This window comes from Neltuma alba, unplaced genomic scaffold (genome assembly GCF_004799145.2).
Source record: "Neltuma alba isolate B1F8T4 unplaced genomic scaffold, ASM479914v2 tig00010068_pilon, whole genome shotgun sequence".
Taxonomy (NCBI): Eukaryota; Viridiplantae; Streptophyta; class Magnoliopsida; order Fabales; family Fabaceae; genus Neltuma; species Neltuma alba.
Window position 1 is genome coordinate 157130 of NW_021635027.1, and position 22757 is coordinate 179886.

The following is a 22757-nucleotide window of genomic DNA, read 5'->3' on the forward strand; positions in this document are numbered from 1 at the left end:
TCAGTATTAATCTATTTAATTAAGTTTATATTTAATTAATAAATAAAAATTAAAACTACATGAACCTGATTAAAAATTTAGTGAAATTATAAGGACTTAATTAAAAGAAAAATAAATATAAGGACCTAATTAAAAAAAGATAAAAGTATAAGGATCTGATAAAAAGAACAAAAACTATAGGAACCTGATTCAAAATTCGTTGAAACTATAAGGACTTGCGGATTAATTAACCCTTGTATGTATGTACGAATATGTGCGTATGAGTATTAAATTTCCTATTAATATTTCTAATATACTATCTCTCACACCACTTATTATTTTTCCACTCGTTATCAATAACTCCATGGGAGAGATTATTCCTTCTTAAAAATAAGCTTTTACTAATAATTGATCTTTGCAATATAAATTTAAACTTACATTTTACTTTAATTTATTATATATAAAAAAGTATACTTTAATTTATTATATATACATATGGATCGGGGCAGTTTTATCTATTATTTTACAATTATATACGTGGATAGGGTTAGCGTGTATATTGGGTGGAAAAAAACAAATTTTAATTCAGTAATATAAAAGGATAATTTTGTTTTTTGATATATTATTTTCACCTATTCTCTTGTTCTTTGTAATCTAACTAAATATTTTTCTGTCTATGCATTATTTTTTTTTTAATGGTATACCGACAAACTCATATAATCATCATTACATTACTTTTTATTACATTACATTATATTTCATTACATTTTCTACTAGTAGTACGATTACTACTAAATTCTTACAAATTCCAGTAAGGATTGTACCATATTTTCCTTATTTACACTTGTGTTGTAATTTTTCTTTGTTTTTTTTTTGTTGTTGAAGGAGATGTTGGACAGTTAGCTTGGGATGGGATTGATCAATTTTTAATATATTAGGGGGAAAATTGATTATTAGATGTTTTAGAGTGCTAAATGCCAGATACACCTTGAAAAATATTTTAGTGTGCTGACTTAGGCCCTTGTAATTATCCTATTTCACATAGTAATTAAATGCTCATAACCTAATATTTAGCACTTTATCAATTTTTTTAATCAAGTGGTTTGTTGAAATTCATATTATCACAATTTTTTAAGGGATTCAAAATTTAAGAATTTTTATCTATGGGAATTTATTAGATGCTAATTTAATTAAGGAGCTTTTCTCTAGTTCAAATTTATTCTGGTTAAAAATTTAATATTGTATTAATTTTTTATTTTTATATTTTAGAAGTGAATTATTTTATTTGTTAATTTTAATTTTATTTTAATACCATGATCCTTAATATAAAAATTAGTTGATTACTTTGAGTAGATTAAAAAAGTTAGTTATTCGTAAAAAATAGATATTGTATTCTCTAAAATACCCTTGCTAATTATATACATTAGATAGAACTATGATTTGATAAAATATTTAATATATGCAACTACTATAAAGATTATTTTCAAAAAATAGATCAATATAACAGACAAAATGGATGAGTTTTTTTTTTTATTTAGGCCCAAATTAAGAATAAAACTTGCTTTTATATTAAGGATTAGATGCAGTATTAATACTTTTTTTTTTTGGGAATAGATGCAGTATTAATACTTTAATAAAATATAAAAAATTATAAAAATTAAAATGCGTATTTTTTTTAAAAAATTAAACACCTCGTGGCGCCTTACAATATGACGAACTTCGCGGTGCCCTCCTCCGGAGTTCAAATTCTTATCACGCAAGATCCCACTCCTTCGGTCCTCCCTCTTTCATCCCCCCTCTCTCTCATCATGTATACCAGTCTGGCACCAAAACAAAATACACTCACTGGAATAACAGATTCTTCGCTAACCTGACGCGCTATTTCTCTCTCCCCCACGTTTGCTGGCAAATCTCACGCCCCACCTCAGAATTCATCTCCACCGCTCTTCTCTCTCTTATATCCCACCTCCCGCCTTTCCATCCCCCCAACAGTAGCAAATTTCACGGCTACTCTCCGGCGGCCAGGTCTCCCGTATCTGGCCATCGTACGTAGACCCGCCATATCGTCGCCGTGATCTGTCTCCACTTGCCTTGCGGTTCTTTTCAGGTTGGTATTCATTATTCTTGTATTACAAGAGTCTCCGATGTTTCTATGGATTTTCGGGCACGCGAAGGCTTGTTTGGTTCTCGTAGCAGGATGAGTTGGAATCATCATGAGATTTCATCGTTGTTATTTGTGTTCTTTTTGTTCTGGTCGTATCTTGATCAATGCTTATATGCGGACAATGACTTGTTACGCCTACTTGCCGCGTCCTTAGGCGGTTTTCAGGAAATTGGTTATCTTCTTATTTAACTCATTTCACTTTTAATTGGATTAAGAAGAAATTATATCAAAAAGGAAGTCGCGAATGATGAGGATAGGAGTCCTCCTTTGGTAAAAGACCAAAACTTAAAAATAGAACAAGAAACTTAAACATGCGGCGAAGCTGTATAATCCCTCTTCATATCTATCAGTGTGACACTCCCATAAAATATTCCTGAACTGAAGACCCTTGCAAAGCAATAAACATTGTAGTAGACCACTCCTACCAAATAATTTCACAAGAGAATCGCCCAAAATTTATACCTTGCTTTGTCAGTACAAAACCTCTGAACCAAATGCGAAGAAATGGCTCTAGATGCTGCTGACACGCCTGTTCTCACGACAGGCAAATAAGACTCTGTTACACAAAGAAGCAGTCATTCTTCAAAATGCTATCCAGTTTCTCCACTACTCGTGCACACAGTACAAAAATGGATTATGTTTAAGCGCATTTCATTATGTCTTTATTATGAAGTTTCCAATACAAACTATGTGAAAAAGGAATTTGGAAACCTAATCATTTGATACTGGGTAATAAAGAAATCTACCTTTTATGTTTTTATTGGGGAGCTTAATATCAAAAATATAAATTATATCCAAGTTTTCTCTGGTGGGAAATAAAGTTGCATGCCGTCTTGTGAGTAGAAGGCTGTAGGTTTGATCCCACTTATAACTTTAGGCCGTGTTTGCTCCTCCAAATTCAAAAAGGCTGTGTGTGGTCTATGGATCTTCAATACGTTATTTGGGTTAGTTCTATTAAGTTTTGCTCTCTAAATTAAATAGTTGACTTCTGAGGTAGTCTTAAAATTCCAAAGAGGCTTTTCAAGAAGAAAAATTTCCTATTTTAAGAGAATATAAGAATGAAAATAGGATTTACAAGCATGTGCAACTTAAATTATGTGGACTCCAAACTGTCCTATGCTTAGTTTTGTCAGTGAGAGGGGGAAAAGAGTTTCTAGTTCATTGACGTCTTTATCAGTTGCATCCCTTATATAAAATGAAAATTGCATGAATGCATTTTCCCCAGCATTTGAATCTGTGCCTAAGCAGTTCACCATCAAGCAAGGAACCACAAAGGCCCAAAGTCAGCTGTTAAGCATGCATTTTCCGCTGAACTGAACTGAAGTGTCAAACCGGGCTGATCTGCACAGAGGCTATTTCCCATCCACATATCCTCCTAAAACCTGATATCTGATATCACAACCATCACCAGTCTTCAGAGAGACTGGAGAACCAATAGAACTATATCCCTGAGAAATAAACTTCCAAGGAATAATGAGAGTAGCAGTAATCATTGGGTTGGGATGTGACTAATTTTGATTCAGACCGCTGTTTCTTCAAATTACCTCCTGCCATAAGGAAGTTGATTATGGAGTAAAACACCATGACCATATGCTTTTGAAAACAATTCTTTCAGACACCAAATTACCAAGGCCCAATACCCCCTTGATTATAAATTTATCTGTTCTCTTGAATAACAAGATGATTCATTCCGAATTCTCTCACACCAGAATCAAGACAATCCTTCTTAATCTAGTCCAATTGTCCAGAAACTTTTACGAGAATTTGAATGAGTGATAGATAATAAAGTCTTATACTACTAGCCAAATGAGGAAAGGGGGTGTTTCCGATTATTGACTAATTAAGTGCTTAGTTAACTTAAGAATCAGAGTACACACAAAGGAGTCAACTCATGGATTAACTCCAAGGCAAATCTTAAGCAAGGTGGTACTGATCTCATTTTTATTCAGTTGAAAAGCTAAATATGTGCAAAGAAGAAATTTAATCTTCTTTATATCTTTTGGCTTTTACAAACATGTGAAGCTAGAGGGAAATAATAGAAAACTGAGTTTCTTATCATTTTTATTGCTGAACTAGTTTCAAGATTTTCTGTTTTACATTGTTATAGTTGATTTTTAATTTTGCTGCTGACTTTGAAAGAAACAGGAAACACTTATGCTGACTTCTCCCATCCCCTCCCTGGCCCCTTTCACATCCTTCTCTTTCATGTATCACGTTCCTTAACTCTATGCATGTTTGTATGTTAGCATTTTAAAATTCAGCAGCTTCAAGTTAACTGCTTCTCTTTTATTATTCCTTTTCATCCCGTTCTTGTGATTTTTCCTGGGTAGGAGGATATTTAGAGGGACAGTCATTGGGGCAGAGGGGGAGTGACTGTTTCCCTGCTCCATAAGTTGGTGATTGTGACCTAGCATCTCTTGGATGTAATTTTGATGAGTTCACGGATTGTAGCAATATCACTAATATCCTTTTTTTAGGGCTTTTATCCCCACACTTTTCTTCTTCTGGAAGTCTTGTATGAAGGGAGCCTGATAGGTTCAGCAACTCCTTGCCTCTACTTGAAGTTGTGAAGTCTTGGTGATGGGCGTTACAGAAAGTCCTGTACATGACAAAGCAGATTATCTTCCAGGCGAAGCAAAGGATATTTTAAAATCATTGGCCAGTAAATGGGATGATGTTCTTGATGCCAATGAATTGCAGGTCATTCCTCTTAAGGGGGCCATGACAAATGAGGTATTCCAGATAAAATGGCCAACAAAGACACAAGAAGCCTCACGAAAAGTTCTAGTAAGAATTTATGGTGAGGGTGTGGACATTTTCCTTGACAGGAATGATGAGATTAGGACATTTGAATGTATGTCTAAGCATGGGCAGGGGCCTCGTCTGCTAGGACGGTTTGCTAATGGTCGTGTTGAAGAGTTTATCCATGCACGGGTAATATAATTTGCTTTTGTTAATATCTTAATGTTGATGTTGTTTATACTTCCATTGACACTTGAGCAACTTGGTATTTGAAGATTCATGAGTGACAACTATAGAATGAATGCAGCATAAAATTGACATAATTAGTGAGAGGATCAAAGGCAGGTCTTCTGCATTGTGAATCACAAGCAAAATTTAGGCTCTGCCTTTACCCGTCTAGCATTACTGCAATTTTAAACTTCTTATGGTCACACCCATCCTCAAATGAGAATAATCTCTTTTATTCCTATGTGAATTCATCAGACATTATCAGCATCTGATCTGCATGATTCCAATATCTCTTCTCTTATAGCGGCCAAAATGAAGGAGTTTCATGACCTTGACATGCCTGGTACAAAAAAAGTCCACCTCTGGGACAGATTACGGTATGTGCTTTTTAACACCTATCCCAACTCCGTGTCCAAAAAGTAAGAGTGAAAAGTTCATTTTAGGAATTAGTTTCATGTCTGTTTTAAAATAGGCTTTTTCTACATCCATATTTTAATACAGTTTCTCAAACAATTATTATCTTAATTCTTCAGGAACTGGCTTGGTGAGGCCAAGCGTCTGTGTTGCCCTAAAGAGGTTGAAGCCTTTTATTTGGATACAATTGAAAAGGAAATATCTATGTTGGAAAAGGAGCTTTCAAGTGCTCACCAACGGATTGGGTTTTGCCACAATGATTTACAATATGGTAACATAATGATTGATGAAGAGACCAATTCTTTGACCATAATAGTGAGTTTTTCTTTTTACTAATTAGTGAATTTATGCTTGCTATCACCAATGAGGAGAAATAAACTATTTTAATTTTTCTTGATGGATCTTTCCTGAAGAAATAGTTAGTTCTACTTCTATCTCAGACATGTCAAGTAAGACCTTCTAGAAAGAAGTATTGTTTCTTATACATGGATCCTGCCCCTCATGACTTGTATTGCACTGATCTGTTTCCAATTAACTGAACTTTTTTGAAATACATGGAAGATTACCCTCTTGCAAAACCAAGTAAGAAGGATTTGGACGATGTTTAAGAGGCTTTTGAGACCCAGCACCTTTCTTCCTTAAAAAAAATAGAAATTTGATAAAGAAAGATGGAAAGAGCAAGAGAAGAAACCTAATTATTATCCTGGCACACCGGTCTATTAGATGTGGGAGTTAGACTTTTGAGTTGTCTCAATTGTAGCTTGGTAAACTTTGTTGTTTCTTTTCTTGTTGAGATTTGATCCTACATTTCAGAGTTGAATTAAAATTTTAAAAATAAAGGAAACCATGGGGGATAAGAAACTTTTTTTTTTCTTGATGTATGACTTTGATATACTTTGATAAGAGGATGCAAATGGCAATTTATACATCAATCTAGGACTTGAGGTAAAATACAAACATTTTTTGCCACGTGTTACCACAAGGATTTGTGTGTGCATATGTATATGTTTTTAATAATGTAGCAGAAAATATATATTTTTTCCTGTAAAGCTTTCATTCTTACCTATGTGGTTGATCAATCTTTACTGAGTTTTTCATTTGCAAAAATTCTTGTTCTGAGGGATTGATAGGTCATAAAAATCATTTATAATTCTAATGCGTCTCCTTTTTGTAACAGGATTATGAATATGCAAGTTATAATCCTGTTGCGTATGACATAGCAAATCACTTTTGTGAGATGGCTGCCAACTATCATACAGAAACACCTCATATTTTAGACTTCACTAAATATCCTGGTATGTGTATTTTTCGTTCTAATTTCAGATTGTACTTATACGTCCTGCAAAAACTGACTTTTATCTGGCTATTTCTCAACAGATCTAGAAATGCGGCAAAATTTTGTGTATGCATATTTGTGTTCTTCAGGTACTGAATGCTCGCATTTCTTATGATTTTTAAGTATTGTATTACATGTTCATTGCATTTTTTGTTTCGTTACACAAAATTCTGATTAAGATTTGTTTGTATTTGGTCACCTGTATGAACATGTTTAACATTAATTTTCCCACAGTCATACTAAAATTATTGGACATAAATGTAGGTGAAGAACCTAGTGAAAGTGAAGTGGAGCATCTGCTGCATGAAATTGAGAAGTATACGCTCCCAAATCATCTCTTTTGGGGCATTTGGGGAATAATTTCGGTATATTCACTTTCTCTCTCTATCATGAGTTGTTGTGATTATGATATAAACTTCTTGTTACCTTAGGATGTATGTGGCTTGAGTCCTTGGAGGATGGGGAGAAGTTAGTCAGTATATCTGGTGTATGTATTCTCACCAATACATAAGATTTTAGTAGATTTTTTACCAAAAGCATAAATCCTGTGTTTTAATTCATGGAAATCATGTCTACTTCACTGCTGTTACCGAACTATTATTCATCCATGTTTTTTTCATCTAGATAAATATATGGCACTTTTCAATTTTCAGTTCCCTCAATTATATCTTCCATTTTCATCCTTATTTTGGAATTTTATATGCAATCTACTCTCATTCAACTTCACCGTGCGCCTGTGGTCAGATTGTTAGGAAACTATTCTTTTCATTTGCTTTTAGATTTCAAATAAGCTGCCTTCTGTTACTTAAAGTCTTACGTACAATGATACAATACAGGATTTGTTACATAAGTTTGTTGTATATAAATATAGGAGATTTGAGTTCAGAAAATATTCTCTGTGTTTTCTCCAGGGACATGTAAACAAAATCGACTTTGACTACAAGGAGTATGCAACTCAGAGGTTTCAAGAATACTGGTCAAGGAAACCTTTTGTTTTGGGCTCTGTTGGTCCTTCTCCAGAAAGCGTGATTGACGATACCAGTATGTAACTAGATTTGAGGTTTTTGTTTTTTTTTCCTTGTATTGTTGCACTGTGAATAGATGGTTACTTGCAGAAAAAGATAAAATTTTGTGATGTTCATCGGCTGTGTTCTATTTTCTCAAAATATGTGATCAATGAGGTTCCTGGTTTTAACATGATGTGATCTCTCTAAAAGTAACTTCACATATGCATTTTCCTATTTGTATGGGTGTTTATGACATAATATACCGCATGTCGGTGTAAATAGGAGCTTGATTTTAACATTAATAGCCATAGCAAAGTAGGTGGCGACCCCCACTGTTAAATTGATCCTGTACCTTTTATCCTTGTGAGCTTTAGGGTAAGTTCTTCCTGTCTTGTTCACAGAAATGCTGCAATAGAATTGATGTTGTTGGAGTGGAACTGTGGAAGTAGTATTAATGAGAGTGAAGACTGAAAAGGTAATCAGTTAAAAAGGAGATTAGTGTGTATGTGTGTGGCTCCCATGGGTGCTTAGTGCTTGGATTCTTTAATAGAGCCACTTTATCTTATACGTACATAATCATTGCATTAATGGTGCATTGATGTTTTATAGGGTTTATGTATGATACGATGTTCTGTTTTGAGCTTTTCTTGTATTTCCTGGTATGAGGTTAACTTATCCGACGGCCAGATGTAAATTTTTATTCCATGTAAAAACGACCTATTAGATCTGATTTTCTGCACTTTTTTTCTAAAAAAATTTCAGAATATATAATTCCAAGTAGTATTTCACTAAATTATTGCAGGTACTGGTCAATAATCTCTTGCTTGAATTCTCTCTCTCTCTCTCTCTCTGTTTTTTTTAAAATTCTGACTAATATCTCGGCTTTTATCACGCATACATATATATCATCTCAGCTTTCAAGAAAACATAACTTCTGTTGCATTATTTTTCCAAAACAGTTTGGGTGTCTCTGTCTGAGAGATTTTTTTTTTAGCTGCAATAGATTATGTTCTGTAATTTACGAAAATGTGAGTTTACATTTATTCATTGTTGACAATTTTAATGAATGAATAGTTAAGAGGTTGTTTGATTAGTTAAGGAGTATCAAGACAAAAGCTATTTGGGAAAAATTTTGTCAGACAATTTGCATGGAGCTTTATAATAAGGACTATGAAAAAGGGTCTTATGATAACATCTCTACGCAAGTATCTCTACCAGAAGATTTCAATTTTTTTAGGCTACATCATGCAAAATTTCTTAAATTTATACCACATTCAGCTTTTAGTATAAGAATTAGTTGATTAATTTAAATATATTAAAAAAATTAGTTAAATTAGTTATTTGTAATAAATAGATGTTGTCTTCCTTAAAATATCCTTACTAATTATATGTATTAATTAGAATTATCATTTAATGAAATCTTTAACATGTGTAACTAATACAAGGATTACCTTAGAAAAAAATAAATAAATAAGAGATAAATTGGACTGGAGTCTTATATTTAGAACCAAATTAAATGACCCGAGGTAGCATCCTATATAAATAGCCTCCCTTATTAAACTTTGAAACTGTCATGAACCTATTTAAACTTTTACATGTATGCGACTAAGTCCCACACTTTGAGTTTCGATCTTAAATAAATAATAAATGATGTGAAGTTAAAGGGATTTATAAACGTATAACTCAAAGTTTGAGGAGTTTATATGTTGAAGGAGGTATAAAATTAATAGTTTAGAATTATCGACATAGACTTAAAACTTTAGGGAGGTCTTAAAAGTTAAGGAGGTTATTTATTTATTATTCTGAATTCAGGGAAGTTTCATGTAATTTAGCTTTCTTTTTTGTACAACCATTTGGCATTTGCTATTATTAAATTAAATTCGAGCATCATCAATCCAATTAAGAGCAATTCTGCCAATATGATTATTAGGCAATGAGAGCTTTTATATTTATGCTCTTTTGTATGAGTTGTTCATATTAGGGTTTTGGTTTTCATGGTTGTTGCAGTGGAGAAATTAATGAGTAAAGAAAGCACAGCCAAGGGCCACCATCATGGACATAGGCATCTGCACTCCAGAAGGTTGAGGAAATTTCTGAATCTGGCAATGTTTAGGTCCAAACACAAGCACTAACAGACAGTCTTTCACTCATTTGTGGGCTTCTCAGGCTTGTGCCTCAGCCTCTGTGCACAATTGAGACTATCCACACAGCAAGAAAGAAAGAAAGAAAGGCACATATTTGTTTGATTGTTTCCATAACCAAGTGTGTATATTCAACTGTCTAATTGGTTTATCATTTCATTAATTATTTAATTGACATGTAAATAGAAAAGAAAATCTAAAAAGATGAAACTTGTTACTGATTTTTTTTTTGTCAGTTATACATTGTCACTTGTAACTCAAAGACGCCAAACGCCTCTTGAATTTTTCTTAAGCGGGAGACTGTAAATTTAAATTTTCTGGGCATGCGAGTTTTGTCCCAAAAAACTCATTTATTGATACCTATGCATGTCAATGCATATACAATAAAATCTATATAACATGATCTATTATTCACAGGCAAATTGAGAGTAAAGGCATGATGACGTATTTAATAGCCTAAAGGACTTGGATATTTTTAACCAAAAACACTAGAAAAAAATAAGTTAAAATATAGAAAGTGGTGGGAAAGTGATTTAAGGGTTTATATTTTAAACATGAGTGAATGAATTGATCAAAAAAGTGGTTTGAGGATCTATAGTTTAAATCGGATCGGCTTGGATCAAATTGATAATAATTAAAATAATATTTAAATAAAAAAAGTTATGTATAAATTAGACATAGGGGCCACTTTTAAAAAGTACTTTAACGTAAATTGACACAAAACTCATCTCACATACTTATTTTATATATCGTAAAATCACTTTTAAAATCATAGTTTGATTTCTATCCAAACACCCTCATAATTCGACAAAATAAAATTAGTTAAGTATAAATATGATGGATTGCTAATTTTTCCCCCTAATTTTTAAACTCAAAACAATGCTCTTTTACACTAGGGAAATAAAAAATATATATAATCAGAAAATTCCCAAAAAAATGACTATTGAATTTTAAAATTTCAAATAAGAAATATCTACAAGAATGTATTGTTATTTACTTTTCGAGTATAGTCATTTTCTTTACGAGTGTAATAACTAATACTAATTTGAAATTTTAAAATTCAACAGTAATTTTTTAAAGGATTTTTTCATATATAATTCAAATTGATTAATTTGTCCAAAACTCTTCATCGAAAATCGGATTGACGAGGAGACTTTTTTTAGTTGGATGGAAACTATGGGTGTGTTTGGTAGGGTGTCTAGAGAGAGGGATGGGTAACACCTTACATCTATACAGCCGTAGGGTATTTTATTTAGCCTCGAACCTCTAAAAGCTAGATTTCATCCTAGAAAAAACAATTTTTTTAAAATTTTTTTCCTAAACACAGGGTTTGATTATGCTTATGTAATGTGATGTTCTAAAAATTCAAATTTTTCAAAGACTTACTTTCAAAGCAACTTATTTAGTGGTTCAAGTCCTTGATTTAACATTTTTTACAAAACTGGTATAATTAATTTAAGACTTGGATTTGCGTACAATACCAAAACCCATTTTCTTTCTATTTAGACATTTAGAACTTGTATCTAAGTAAATCTATAACTGTTGGGAGGGGTCCCCGCTACGGCGCCTGACAGTACCCTGAGAGATTAGTCTCTTACCGTTCGGGTGGGAGGATACTCTGGGCAACAAAAAAAAAGAAGTAAATCTATAACTTGCAGGGCTTAACATTCAATACTCTGATCACCGGCCCATTAAAAGAATAGATATACTTATACACACAGTCTTGGGCATAATAATAACTATATAATAGCAAATAGGCCATTTCTGTCAATGGTAGTTACCTGTAATTTATCTGCCCTCAGCCACCACTTTATAGAGGAATATTTACATATCAGAACACACACACACATTTGTATCTTCACTCCAAAATGGCAAAATATAAGAAGCATATTTAACCAAATACATAATAAATTCTCCGGCCTCCCTTACTTTCAAGCTCCTCCAATCACAGCTCCATTGTCCTTAGAAGTACCTGCTTTTGCTATATGATATGGAAGAAAAGAGTGAGATTCTAAAGAATCCTAGTGGTAATAGAAGTCCTTTATGTAATAATACAAGACCACAAACAAAGATGCTACCCAGGCTAGAGACCAACACCCTGCAACCAAATATAATTAATAATACAAAACCATCATACACTTGCATAGCCAATCGCTAACTATCATGCTCACATTCCAAAATAAATGGAAACCAACACTTATTGTCATGACAAATCATATCATGCAAAGACAATTTATATGTTCTCATGTACAATCAACATAATGGCATGTACAAGCATTTGACAATCAATGCACAATCATAAGAAAGGAAAAGAATTACTACTTTTTACTTTTTCTTCAATACTACTTTCCCCCTGTTTTCTCCTTGACTCTTTTCTTACAGAGCTTAGCAGATATCAAACCCTATAAATTATATAGGCAAGGGCAGATTAACATGTATGTGTGTGTATAGTACTAAAATAATACATTCATTATATCTTAAATTCCTTATAATTTATTTACTGGCTAATCAATTTCCCTTACTCTTCACAACTTTGTTTTCTTATCCTTACTTAATATTTGCAACAGCGGTGACATTTCCTCCACACTTCCCTGAAGTTCCGGCTTCATAAACATCTCTCCAATAATTATTCTAGTGTCTTAAATCTTGATTTAACCATCTCAAATCAGTATTTAACATTTAAATGCATTAAGGAATGAGTTCTAAATTAAGTTTAGCAACTTTTCCTAGTCCGTAAAATTTCCCAGATTTCAATTTCCTTGATTCCTTCACCACACGCACAAGCATTTGCACATGTATGTCAAATTCATAAGCATTGAGATATTCTCCCTTTCCTCTCATGCTTCACACGGTCTATCCTTCAATTCTGGACATCTCTGCCTTCAAAAATTATTCCATCATGGATGACGTTGTTTCAAGCATTTTTCTTGTACTTTAATACCCATTTCCATATTTGCATTAAATCACACACACACAACCACCCTCCCATAATCAGGAAAATATTTTTCCAGATTCCAAAACCATTTTTCTCCCAATCAAGATTCAATCTTCAGTGACTCATACGCCCTAGCATCCACAACTTTCCATTATTTAAATAATTTGAAATATGGTCACCAATAACAGCGCCAATTGCAAGTTTCAAATTTCATCTTCAGAAATTCATATCACATGCATAAAAGCCTCAGACCCTGTTTCAGTCATTCACAAAACCAGAGCAGAATAAGCAATTATTGCAACATCTACTTACTTAAAATCTCACATATATGTGTTGCATCTATCCATTCAAATCCCGCAGAGCTTGATGCCATATACCAGAACAGAGGTAAAGAGATTGAGTTTTGAAAGCATCACAAACAAAACCCAATAACACATGCAGCACCATAACTTGTTTAAACAAGCTTTAATCTACCCATAGATATCATAATCTTAGCTAGATCATTAGTTTTCCTCCAATTCATATCAGATTTCAGCAACCCAAAACTCCTAAAACCTTACTAAAATGGTGAAGGGTAGAAGAATGATTGAAAGACTTACCTTAACCAAGATTCAAGGTTGCATGCGACTCCCTCTCCGATCACCATCAAGCTTCTCGTTCTCCCTCAGCCTCTATCGCCCTCTCTCTCAAACTCTCCTCTGACTGCATCTCGAAATGAGGACGGGAGTAAGGCTTTGTTTGGTTCAATGGAGAGGAGGGGAGGGGAGATTTTTTGTTTGGTTCACAAGGGAAGAGAGGGGAGGGAATTATAAATTAACAAATATATCCTTATCTTTATATTTAGACTGATTTATTCTTTTATTACAATATTTATATCAAAATTATTATTTCTGAATTTATCAATTTAAAAAAAACCAATTACCTCACTTATATGTGATAAAAAAATATGAAATAAAAGTATAATATATATTAGAAAAATGAATGGGAGAAAAAAAGACAAGACCTTAACTATCTAATAATACCCTCCCCATATTAGGAAATAAAAAATATATATGATATTAACAGTGTCATTTTATAATTATAATATATATTAACATATATATATAATTAATATATTAACATATATGCATATTATATTTCTGTGTGTGTATAACTGAGCGACTGCGGAAGGGAATGCAAAAGTAATCGTGCGAAACCAAAAAAATATCAAGAGGGCACCACTAGAATATTCAAAAAATGGTATAGGCATATTTGTCAAGATTCTCATAATATTTCTCTTCCCTCCAAAAACCCCTAATTTGGGAGGGGAGGAGGGGAGCACAAAATGACAAATTTTTTTAACTCCCCTCTCCTCCCCTCCCCTCAAAAAAACCACAACCAAACAAAGCCTAAAGGATTTTTTTTTTTGGGTCGAGAGGATGGGAGTGAAGAATTAGATGGCTGAATGAATGAGAGAACACGTGTGAGGCTGAGCAACTCCCAATGGACCATTATGCCCTTCCAAACTTTTCTTGTTTTCAAGTTCATCCTTCTTTATTTTCTGAAATAATGAAATAATTACAGAATTTAATCCTTGATATTTTATATGAATTTTCTCCCTCCAATTTGCTTTCCTACCCATAAAATAATGTCTTTAAAAATATTGGGTCAAAAATTAACTCCTAGTTATTTTTCTTAAATTTTCCAATGAAATACGTTCTAAATTTTCAAAATTAACTTCATAATTATTTGGATCATATTTTAAGGGATTTAATCTTAATGATCCCTCCAAAATCTTTCCTTAATTATGCTTAATTAAATCCATAAAATTTGAGATGTTACACAATATGCACTGAAAACTGTGAAATGTGAACTAGTGAAAAATATAAATATAGAGAGATGTTTGAGATTTTTTTTTGGGCCAAGGAGAGATGTTTGAGTTGGCTCTCGATGATATGTACTTTTGATGGGTCAGAAGCCAAAATCTATAGCTTTTGCATTCCCAACATGGAGAGAACAATGAGAAGGGAAGAACCACCTTATTTTTAAATAAAAAAGATGAAATTATTTAAAAGGATCCATTAATTTTGGTCTCTTTATCTTTTTTTTTTTATATATAAGAAACAATCTTTCTAATGGTGGTGTCCCTATATATAGGAAATGAATCTTTTTTTAATGAAATTTTAAACTAGTCTTTCTACTTTTACACCCATTAAGAAACACATGCCACTGATTATTTTTTTGTAATAAACTTGTATTCATTATCGTTCATGTGCTCTTCTTATAAACAAGGGTATAATTGAAAATAGGCATGTATAACTTACACATTTATTTCTTTTAACCAAATGACTAAAATATATTTTTAGTTTTTTAATTTTATATAAGGCTTCAGTCTAGTCTCTCAATTTTAAAAAGTATAATTTTATGATTTTAGTTATTTAATTCTAAAATCATTAATAAAAAATAATGATATTGAGATCTTGAATGTTGATTAAAAAATTTTTAAATGCTAATATATTAAGTTTAATTTCTAAAATAACAATTATTACAAAAAATCATCATTTAAAACTAGTACTTTAAGGCTAAAGACTAAAAATATATTTTTTAAAGTTAAGAGATCAAATTAAAACATTGTATAAAGTTAAAAGACTAAATATACATTTTAGTGTAATTAAATTTAAATAACATTTTTAACACTATGATTTTAATAGTTGTTTCTGGGGGAGTGTGCTTGTTAAAATATCTTAAGTCTTATAAATAAATATTACTCCTATAATTTATACGTGTGGATATCCATCTTCTCTTTGTCTTCAACTTTAATAAGTAACTCTTATTACTATTATTATGCATTACTCTTTCACTATTCCTTTAATTTTATAACTTATTTCCTACTTATATTTATGTGATTTATGTCAATTTAAGTACAAGTAGTATAACCTATGTGTAAATGAATAGGGCATATTATTGTGTTGTGATGCAAGCAAAAATAAGTGACGAAATGCAATATAGTTCTCTCATCGTATTGTCTATATTTTTTTTCCTGCTTTAGTTTCTTTGTTGACTCATTTCATTATATTAAGAAGAATTATTTTAGTATTTACAATTTCTCCAATAATATATTTATTATTTTTTATTTGTCTAATTTTAATTTTAATATTTTTTAGATTATTACATTATATACACATAATATGTATGTGTGCTTGGATGTATTATTTAATAAAAACTTATGTTTTTTTAATTATTTTATATTTAAATTTACTTTTCAGTCATTCGTTCAGCCAAATTTTAACTTGTTAAACAGAATTTTTTTTAAAAAAATAAAAGTTAATCCTCTAGTTTTATTTATAAAACAATTTTAACTTGTTGCACACAAATCAAGAAAAATCTTAAACTGCATTAATTCTTCATTAAAATATAACAACTTTCTAACTTTATCTTCATTTAATATATACGCCTTTCAAAAAAATAACTATCCACAGTATAATAAATGAAGGACAAAATAGTACATTCATATTTAAAATTTAATGAAATGACTTATAAATAGGACTAAGAAAAACCTTCTCTCTCTGTCTCATAAATCAGACCAGAAGAGTAATTTAAATATAAACTATATTACACTAATTAACTTTTATCCTACTTTATGCTTATAAAAATTAGAAGAAATAAAAGCTAATTTTGTCAACGCCAAACCATATAAGTTGCTTAGATATGGAGGAGTTGTTATGGAGATTCGTAGAGACTAACTTTGTTGATGTTTTATTTGTTCGAATGTAAGGTAAGGCTGTTATCACAAGAAAAAGTGGCTTATATGATTATTAATTAATTAACTTTAAATTTTACTTTTATTGCAAATGTTTAAAGAAAAGGGAAAATTTGCTACAAATCCTCATTTGAAAAGTTAATTGTAAAATGAAATTTAACCTTAGATGGCAACAAGTTGGAGGGATAAAAAGATCAAATAACCTAAGTTGCATATCCTTGATTTTGAATTGCATATATTTGATCCTAATTGCATATTGTATATGTCTAGTTGTATATGAAATCTAATAGCATATCACTGATTCTAATTGCATATCCTTGATCTCAAGTTGCATATGCTAGATCATAATTGCATATTGATGATACGTAGTTACATGTAGGACCTAATTGCATATCAGTGATCCTAATTGCATGTTCTTGATTTCCAGTTGTATATGTTTGATCGCAATTGTATATTACATATACCTAGTTGCATATAAATCTAATTGCATATTATGATCTAATTGCATATTCTTTGATCCAGAGTTGCCTATATTTGATTCTAATTGCATATATCTAGTTACATATAGAATCTAATTACATATCATTGATTTTTAGTTGCACATGTTTGATCCTAATTACATTTTATTAAAAGTATTGTGGTAATTTTCTTTTCCTTTTTAATTCTACAAAAGGACTTCAAAAGTTCAGGTCCCATTCTGCAATTAATTTTTTCAAATAAGGATATATCCCGATTTTCCTAAACAAAATTACCGGTAAAAAAAAAAGTTTTAAAAAAAATTTAATTTCTTTGTCCCAGCTCCCAAGCATAAAAAATTTAGTTTCTAAGAAGAAAACCCCAACCAAGCGCAATCTCGTCTACAGGAGCTGATTTTTTTTTTGGTAGAAAACGAGGGCCCACACCCATTAAAACAACATCTCACTATCCAGGATCAGCACTTCCCTCTGCAACACTTTCATCAAGCCGAACTCTTCCACCTCGCAACCTGTCCGTCTCCTAAGTTTCTAAGGCTTGCAGAGGAACTTCTCTCCAGATCTGCACTTCCTCATTGATTCCAAAGCTTAACTTAGCCAAGACATCTGCACAAGTGTTCGCAGATCGCCTTATCCAGTAAACTTTAACTTCCCATCTTCTGTTCATCAACTCATAAATTTGAGCTTTCCTTCCAGGACGAACAAGCATTCCACTTAAGTCGAGCTCGCCGTCGGACGCCGTCCGCGGTTGTCAACCCTGCCTTGTTGTTCTCCGGCGAGTATAGTAGAAGGTTCGAACCCTAGGGCCCTGTCTTCTCCCGAAATCCAGTGAGATTAATATGTTCAATCTAGCTTTGAATCTATGTTTAAATTTGTTCCTCGCGTCATCTATTCCCTGCGTGGTTGTCAACCCTGTGTTGGGCTCTGTCGCACCTGTTTCAATCAAGATATGTGTCTGACAATTTAGTAGCTCTAGTTTAAATCATTTTCTGCTGCTTATTGGTCTGTGAATTTATAAGCTATTGACAGAAACAATCAATTGCGCTCCTTACCCACTCTAAGCAACACTTTTCATGATCATAAATTGCAAGTGTTATCATTGTCATTCTTCTGTGGCTTGGAGTTGTCTGAATCATGTGCTTACTAAGGCTTCTTCGTTAAAAAATCTGGGGGAAAAGATTAAAAGGGTATGATAACTACCATGCATTCTGTGTGTAACATAGGTCCGCCTGTGTGTAGATTTATTTTCGATGATCTCCTTAGTTTTATCTCCTCATAACCTTTGATCTCAAATTACTGTATCATAGGGGAGCCAAAGTGGGTGGACGTCAATGTAAGTGCTCCCTTCTTTTTACAGGCCATTAGCAAATATAATCTCTGCAAACAACTTGAAAATGATAATAGTTTAATTATTTATTTATTTATTAAGGGAGTTGGATTGAACTTGCTAGCAGCAGATTAGTTAACACATTTGATTGGGTTTACCAACCATGCATGTGATTCAATGCCATTTCTGTTTGGTATCGGTGATTTTGATGAAAAAGGTATCTGTTAACAAACGACAATGGATTGAGAAACAGAAAAAGAATTCACTGCTTTGTTAGAGTGAGTTTTATAATTGAAAGGGGAGCTCATCCATTTGTATGGATTGTAGAGCACAGGACCTTATCATTCTAAGAATTCAGCTTTTAAGATTTACAAAGAGCAGCCATAAAAGGCAAAACAAGTGCATTCTGATTTTTGCCACCAAAATCTAGAATTTTTTTTTAATTTATATTTTGCACAACTGCAAGTATTCAATTTGTTAGTTCTGCCCCTGTTGGGTTGTAAAATGCATGAGCTTTGTTCTATAATTGGTCTTGGTTGAAGGAGTGTAGACAATATGGAGATCGTGGAGCATATTGTTTTACCAGGATTTATGAATATAATTTCTCAGATTTGCTTAGATCTTTTATAATTTCGTGTAGATGATGGAAATTTGCTTTCTCTTTACTTGTAGGGGGCTTTTTCTTTCCATGGTTGGATGCTGCACAACTGAAATAGGTGTTTGCCAATTAGAAGGTGTTAGAGTGTCTTGAGAAACATGTTCAGACAAGCATTGGGCAAGGTTTGCAGCAAAAGTGTCTTTACTTATGAAGGGAATGGAGTTAGGCCTTGGATTTTTGTGCCCTTAAGTTATTTTCACAATGGAAAGGTAAATCCTCAAGCTCTAGTTGAATTCTTTAATTGCTTTTTTTTTTTTTTTGGGTGGTCTACTTCTTAGATTAAGTTTGGCTGTATAAAAATGCTCAGCGTTAGCCTTCTCTGTGAAACATTTAGTGGAATATGATTGGTTCAAACATACGAGTGTTGAAAGCAAATAATTATGAACACTTGCGGTGATGTCTGGGATTTGGTTGGGAAAGAGAAGGAAAGGAATCCACAGAAAAAAGAATGGAAGAGAAAACAAAAGTGAGAAGATGGTTAAATCAAGACTAGGAAAACTTCAAAATATGAAGGAGGGAGCCTTCGAAAGATTTTGGTATGTTAGCTGAAATTCCTTCATTATCTCACCTCCTTGTTAACAATGGAAAGGTTTGCATGAGACCTTCCCTCATTATTCCCTCATTTTTTATTAAGAAAAATAAAGAAACATAATACAAAAGCAGAAAAAGAAATAATAGTAGCTTGGCTATTGGCAAAAAATAGGAATTGAACCCTCACGTGGTGGATTAACAGCATATGCTTATGCTTAAATCAAAAGGTGTAATGTTTTTGAAATAAGACATTCGTTCCATATATAAACCATGGAATTAGATTGCATGGTATCATAAAGTTTACTAGAAGAATGTTGGATAGGTTTTTGGTTAGTACATAATAGATTCATATCTGGGAATCATATTAGTGACGGCCCCATTTATGTGTTTTTCTCTGGACACTATGAACACTAATCATTGCACCTTTCAGCTTTTTCTGTATTCATATCAAGTCCCTGATTTATGATAAAAAAATGAGATGTTGAGGTTTCATGAAGAAAAAGAAAGGAACAAGAGTTATTAAGATCAACTTTAATGCTCTGAACATATTCCCGTGATATAACTTAATGGTTAGGAGTTCTGACAAAATTTCATGTTATTTATTGTGATTGATTCAAATAGCCTTATATTGACAATTGAGTTTCATGAATAAAATTCTATTGAGCCAAAAAGTCAAGAGCAGTGAATGTGTGTCTGTTTGCATGTATATATGGAACACAAGAAAATGACTTCTATGCAACGTAGGGTGGGTTTTCTTTGATGGTTCTTCCGTCCTATATTCATTCTCAAACGGATTGATTTGATATCAATATTCCAGTTGGAACGCTTTGTTTTGCAACAATATTTCAGTTGTTATCTTATTTGTGAAGATTTTGCACATTCTGAAAGGTATTACTTCTCCAACATGAATTTCGTGCATTTTTATAACCTTTCATAAGGCTAATTTGTTGTCTAGTCCTTGTATACCATTAATAAGCAATGCTGCTCAGACAACCAAAGTGTTAACAATAAAAGACTTATATTAGCATGAATAATCACCTAAGGTTTTCCACACACACGCACGACATGTTTGTTATATTTTATTTTACCTTTTTCTTTTTCTTAAAGATGTGGCAGTGTTGACGTGCCCATGCTTCAGAGTTGACCTTGTTGTTGCTTATTTCTTGCTTTCTTGATTAACTGTTCATCATGAAACTAGTGCATTTAAAGAACACGGGTTGAAAGTAGTTGCTTGCCACTTGTAAAGAAGCAATTTGCCACTTTCTTTCATCCTTTGGTATCGTAAGTTTAAGTTGATTAGCTGTCCATCAGATCCAAAATTACAAGTAGAAAAAAACAGACATGTAAAATCAATAGCTCTCAATATACACACATATAGGACAGGAAAATTTCACATCTGACTGTCTTGGCAACCGATTTTTCTTTTACTTGGTTATTCTTCATAATACATGCCAATTTTCATCTAGCACAATGGTAATATCCAACAAACCATTCTTTATTGGAACAAATTTTTGTTATCTAGTCGAATTTGATGGTTTAGATCTCTGTTTTCTATGAATTTTGAAGAAATTATTCTTAATAGATATTGATCATCTGGATAAACTAAGCAATCGAAATTTATTGAAAATAATTATCATCCAATATTCTTCCCAGAATTGAAAGTATTCTTAGATCTCTTTGGGACGTTCTCGCTGATAGACTGTTCTAACTTCTTTAGCATGTGTTCTGTACAGGTTCATATGGCACCGCGAAGTTTTTTTGGTGTAGAGGATTTCCTTGATGATGACACCAGCCGACCTTACACTTATCAGAAAGAGAAGAAATCAAAGAATCCAACTAAGCATGTCTCATTCAAACAGAGAACAGTTGCCTATATGGAACCTTTCACACTTGATGTGTACATCTCAAAACGCTTTGTAACAGCTTCAATTACTCATAGGATGACAAGCAAACAAGTTGCAGTTGCGGGCACGAACTCTAAGGACATAAAAGCTGTCCTTCGGTCTCGTTCTGACATACCGGCCTGCTTGGCAGTTGGTCAAATTTTAGCTGAAAGGGCAAGAGAAGCTGACGTTTACACTGCTTGTTATACTCCAAGAGAGAGAGACAAGTTTGAAGGGAAAATTAGAGCTGTGGTTCAATCACTTATTGATAATGGAATTGATGTCAAAGTTTATCTCGACTGAGGTGGCGTATTAGATGAGTAAATATTATTAGTTAAGTTCGTGAAGTTGCTACTGCCAAGAAGCAAAAAGAAGTTCCTGATATTTTGGTTTACAGTGATCTCACCCTTTTTTATGTTCACTCATGTCAGTTTAGTCTGAAGTTAAATTTCAACTATGATAGTGATTTATCTTTTTTCCTGGACTGATTTTATAGTTGATTTTATTTAACAAATTTATTTAATTCATTCCAGTTTATGAAATTAAGAATGAAAGTAACCAAGGTTTGTTTCTAGTGTATAAAAAGGCGGGGAGTGTGTCAAATTCAAGAGGATGTGGTGTTGAGCTTGAAATATGATTGTTGCAGATCATGAAAAATTAACGCATTCCTTCTTGCTTCCCAATTTCCCATAGCAACCTAAGGCCCCTGTTGGGATGCTGTGTTGAATTTTGAGTGAATGCAAATTTGATTGAGATTAGGATTGGAAATGAAATCTTAAATATCAATTTTCAATCTACTTTGTGTGTGTTTGGAGCAGTGTTAAGAGGTCAAATATGCTTTGAAAACCGTAGAACGTATATTGCTAGCTTATTTGAAAGTTAGAATAATGCTTGGATTCAAAATGAAAACAAATGGGCTTTTGGGGAAAAATCACATTTAAGAAAAATCTCGAATTTTCTGCTTTTAGCTTCAACCAGTTAGCCAATGTGGAGAGAGGAAAGCAGAGGGGGAAAAAGAAATAATGTTCATGATATGAAAGAGAATGAAAATAAAATTACTCCGAGATACTCCTCCGGCCCTTAATATAAGATTCAATTGTTGAGTTGGTTTTGGTCCAAATATAAACTCCACTCGTTTTTTCTTTTAGTTCATTTTAAAAGGATTTTTGCAATTTTAATTATTTTATTTTTCAATCAAGC

General features: G+C 32.5%; 2 protein-coding genes and 1 long non-coding RNA gene across 6 annotated transcripts; 2 read left to right on the plus strand and 1 right to left on the minus strand.

Annotated features, from left to right (window-relative positions):
* The first annotated feature begins 1782 nt into the window (after positions 1-1782).
* On the plus strand, positions 1783-10165 carry LOC114754072 (probable choline kinase 2). Of its 4 annotated transcripts, XR_003741099.1 has the most exons (10): positions 1785-2086; positions 4621-5077; positions 5369-5490; positions 5647-5842; positions 6705-6822; positions 6905-6952; positions 7128-7228; positions 7775-7904; positions 8272-8345; positions 9878-9927. XR_003741099.1 is itself a non-coding variant. In XM_028942812.1 (9 exons), exons 2-9 carry the CDS (start codon positions 4724-4726, stop codon positions 10000-10002), a joined length of 1194 nt encoding a protein of 397 aa, XP_028798645.1. In that variant the 5' UTR covers positions 1783-2086; positions 4621-4723; the 3' UTR covers positions 10003-10165. The 4 variants fall into 4 exon arrangements, 3 of the variants coding, with proteins under 3 accessions (XP_028798645.1, XP_028798647.1, XP_028798646.1); XM_028942812.1 differs by lacking the exon at positions 8272-8345 and having other exon boundaries at positions 1783-2086; positions 9878-10165; XM_028942814.1 differs by lacking the exons at positions 8272-8345; positions 9878-9927 and adding an exon at positions 8673-8770.
* A 1483-nt stretch (positions 10166-11648) lies between these two features.
* On the minus strand, positions 11649-13682 carry LOC114754084 (uncharacterized). Its single transcript, XR_003741100.1, has 2 exons — positions 13546-13682; positions 11649-11992 (listed from the first exon to the last, which is right to left on the minus strand). It is a non-coding gene; the product is annotated as an uncharacterized LOC114754084 (long non-coding RNA).
* Positions 13683-17637: 3955 nt separating this feature from the next.
* Positions 17638-22084, plus strand: LOC114754083 (uncharacterized). Its single transcript, XM_028942825.1, has 3 exons — positions 17638-17949; positions 19158-19352; positions 21408-22084. Exons 2-3 carry the CDS (start codon positions 19242-19244, stop codon positions 21858-21860), a joined length of 564 nt encoding a protein of 187 aa, XP_028798658.1. The 5' UTR covers positions 17638-17949; positions 19158-19241; the 3' UTR covers positions 21861-22084.
* Positions 22085-22757: the final 673 nt, after the last annotated feature.

Coding starts and splice junctions, on each gene's coding strand:
- LOC114754083 (XM_028942825.1), top strand. CDS start 19,242: ATGTTCAGACAAGCATTGGGCAAGGTTTGCAGCAAAAGTGTCTTTACT. Junction 19,353..21,407: donor GTTATTTTCACAATGGAAAG/GTAAATCCTCAA, acceptor TGTTCTGTACAG/GTTCATATGGCACCGCGAAG.
- LOC114754072 (XM_028942812.1), top strand. CDS start 4,724: ATGGGCGTTACAGAAAGTCCTGTACATGACAAAGCAGATTATCTTCCA. Junction 5,491..5,646: donor CACCTCTGGGACAGATTACG/GTATGTGCTTTT, acceptor TTAATTCTTCAG/GAACTGGCTTGGTGAGGCCA. Junction 7,229..7,774: donor GCATTTGGGGAATAATTTCG/GTATATTCACTT, acceptor TGTTTTCTCCAG/GGACATGTAAACAAAATCGA.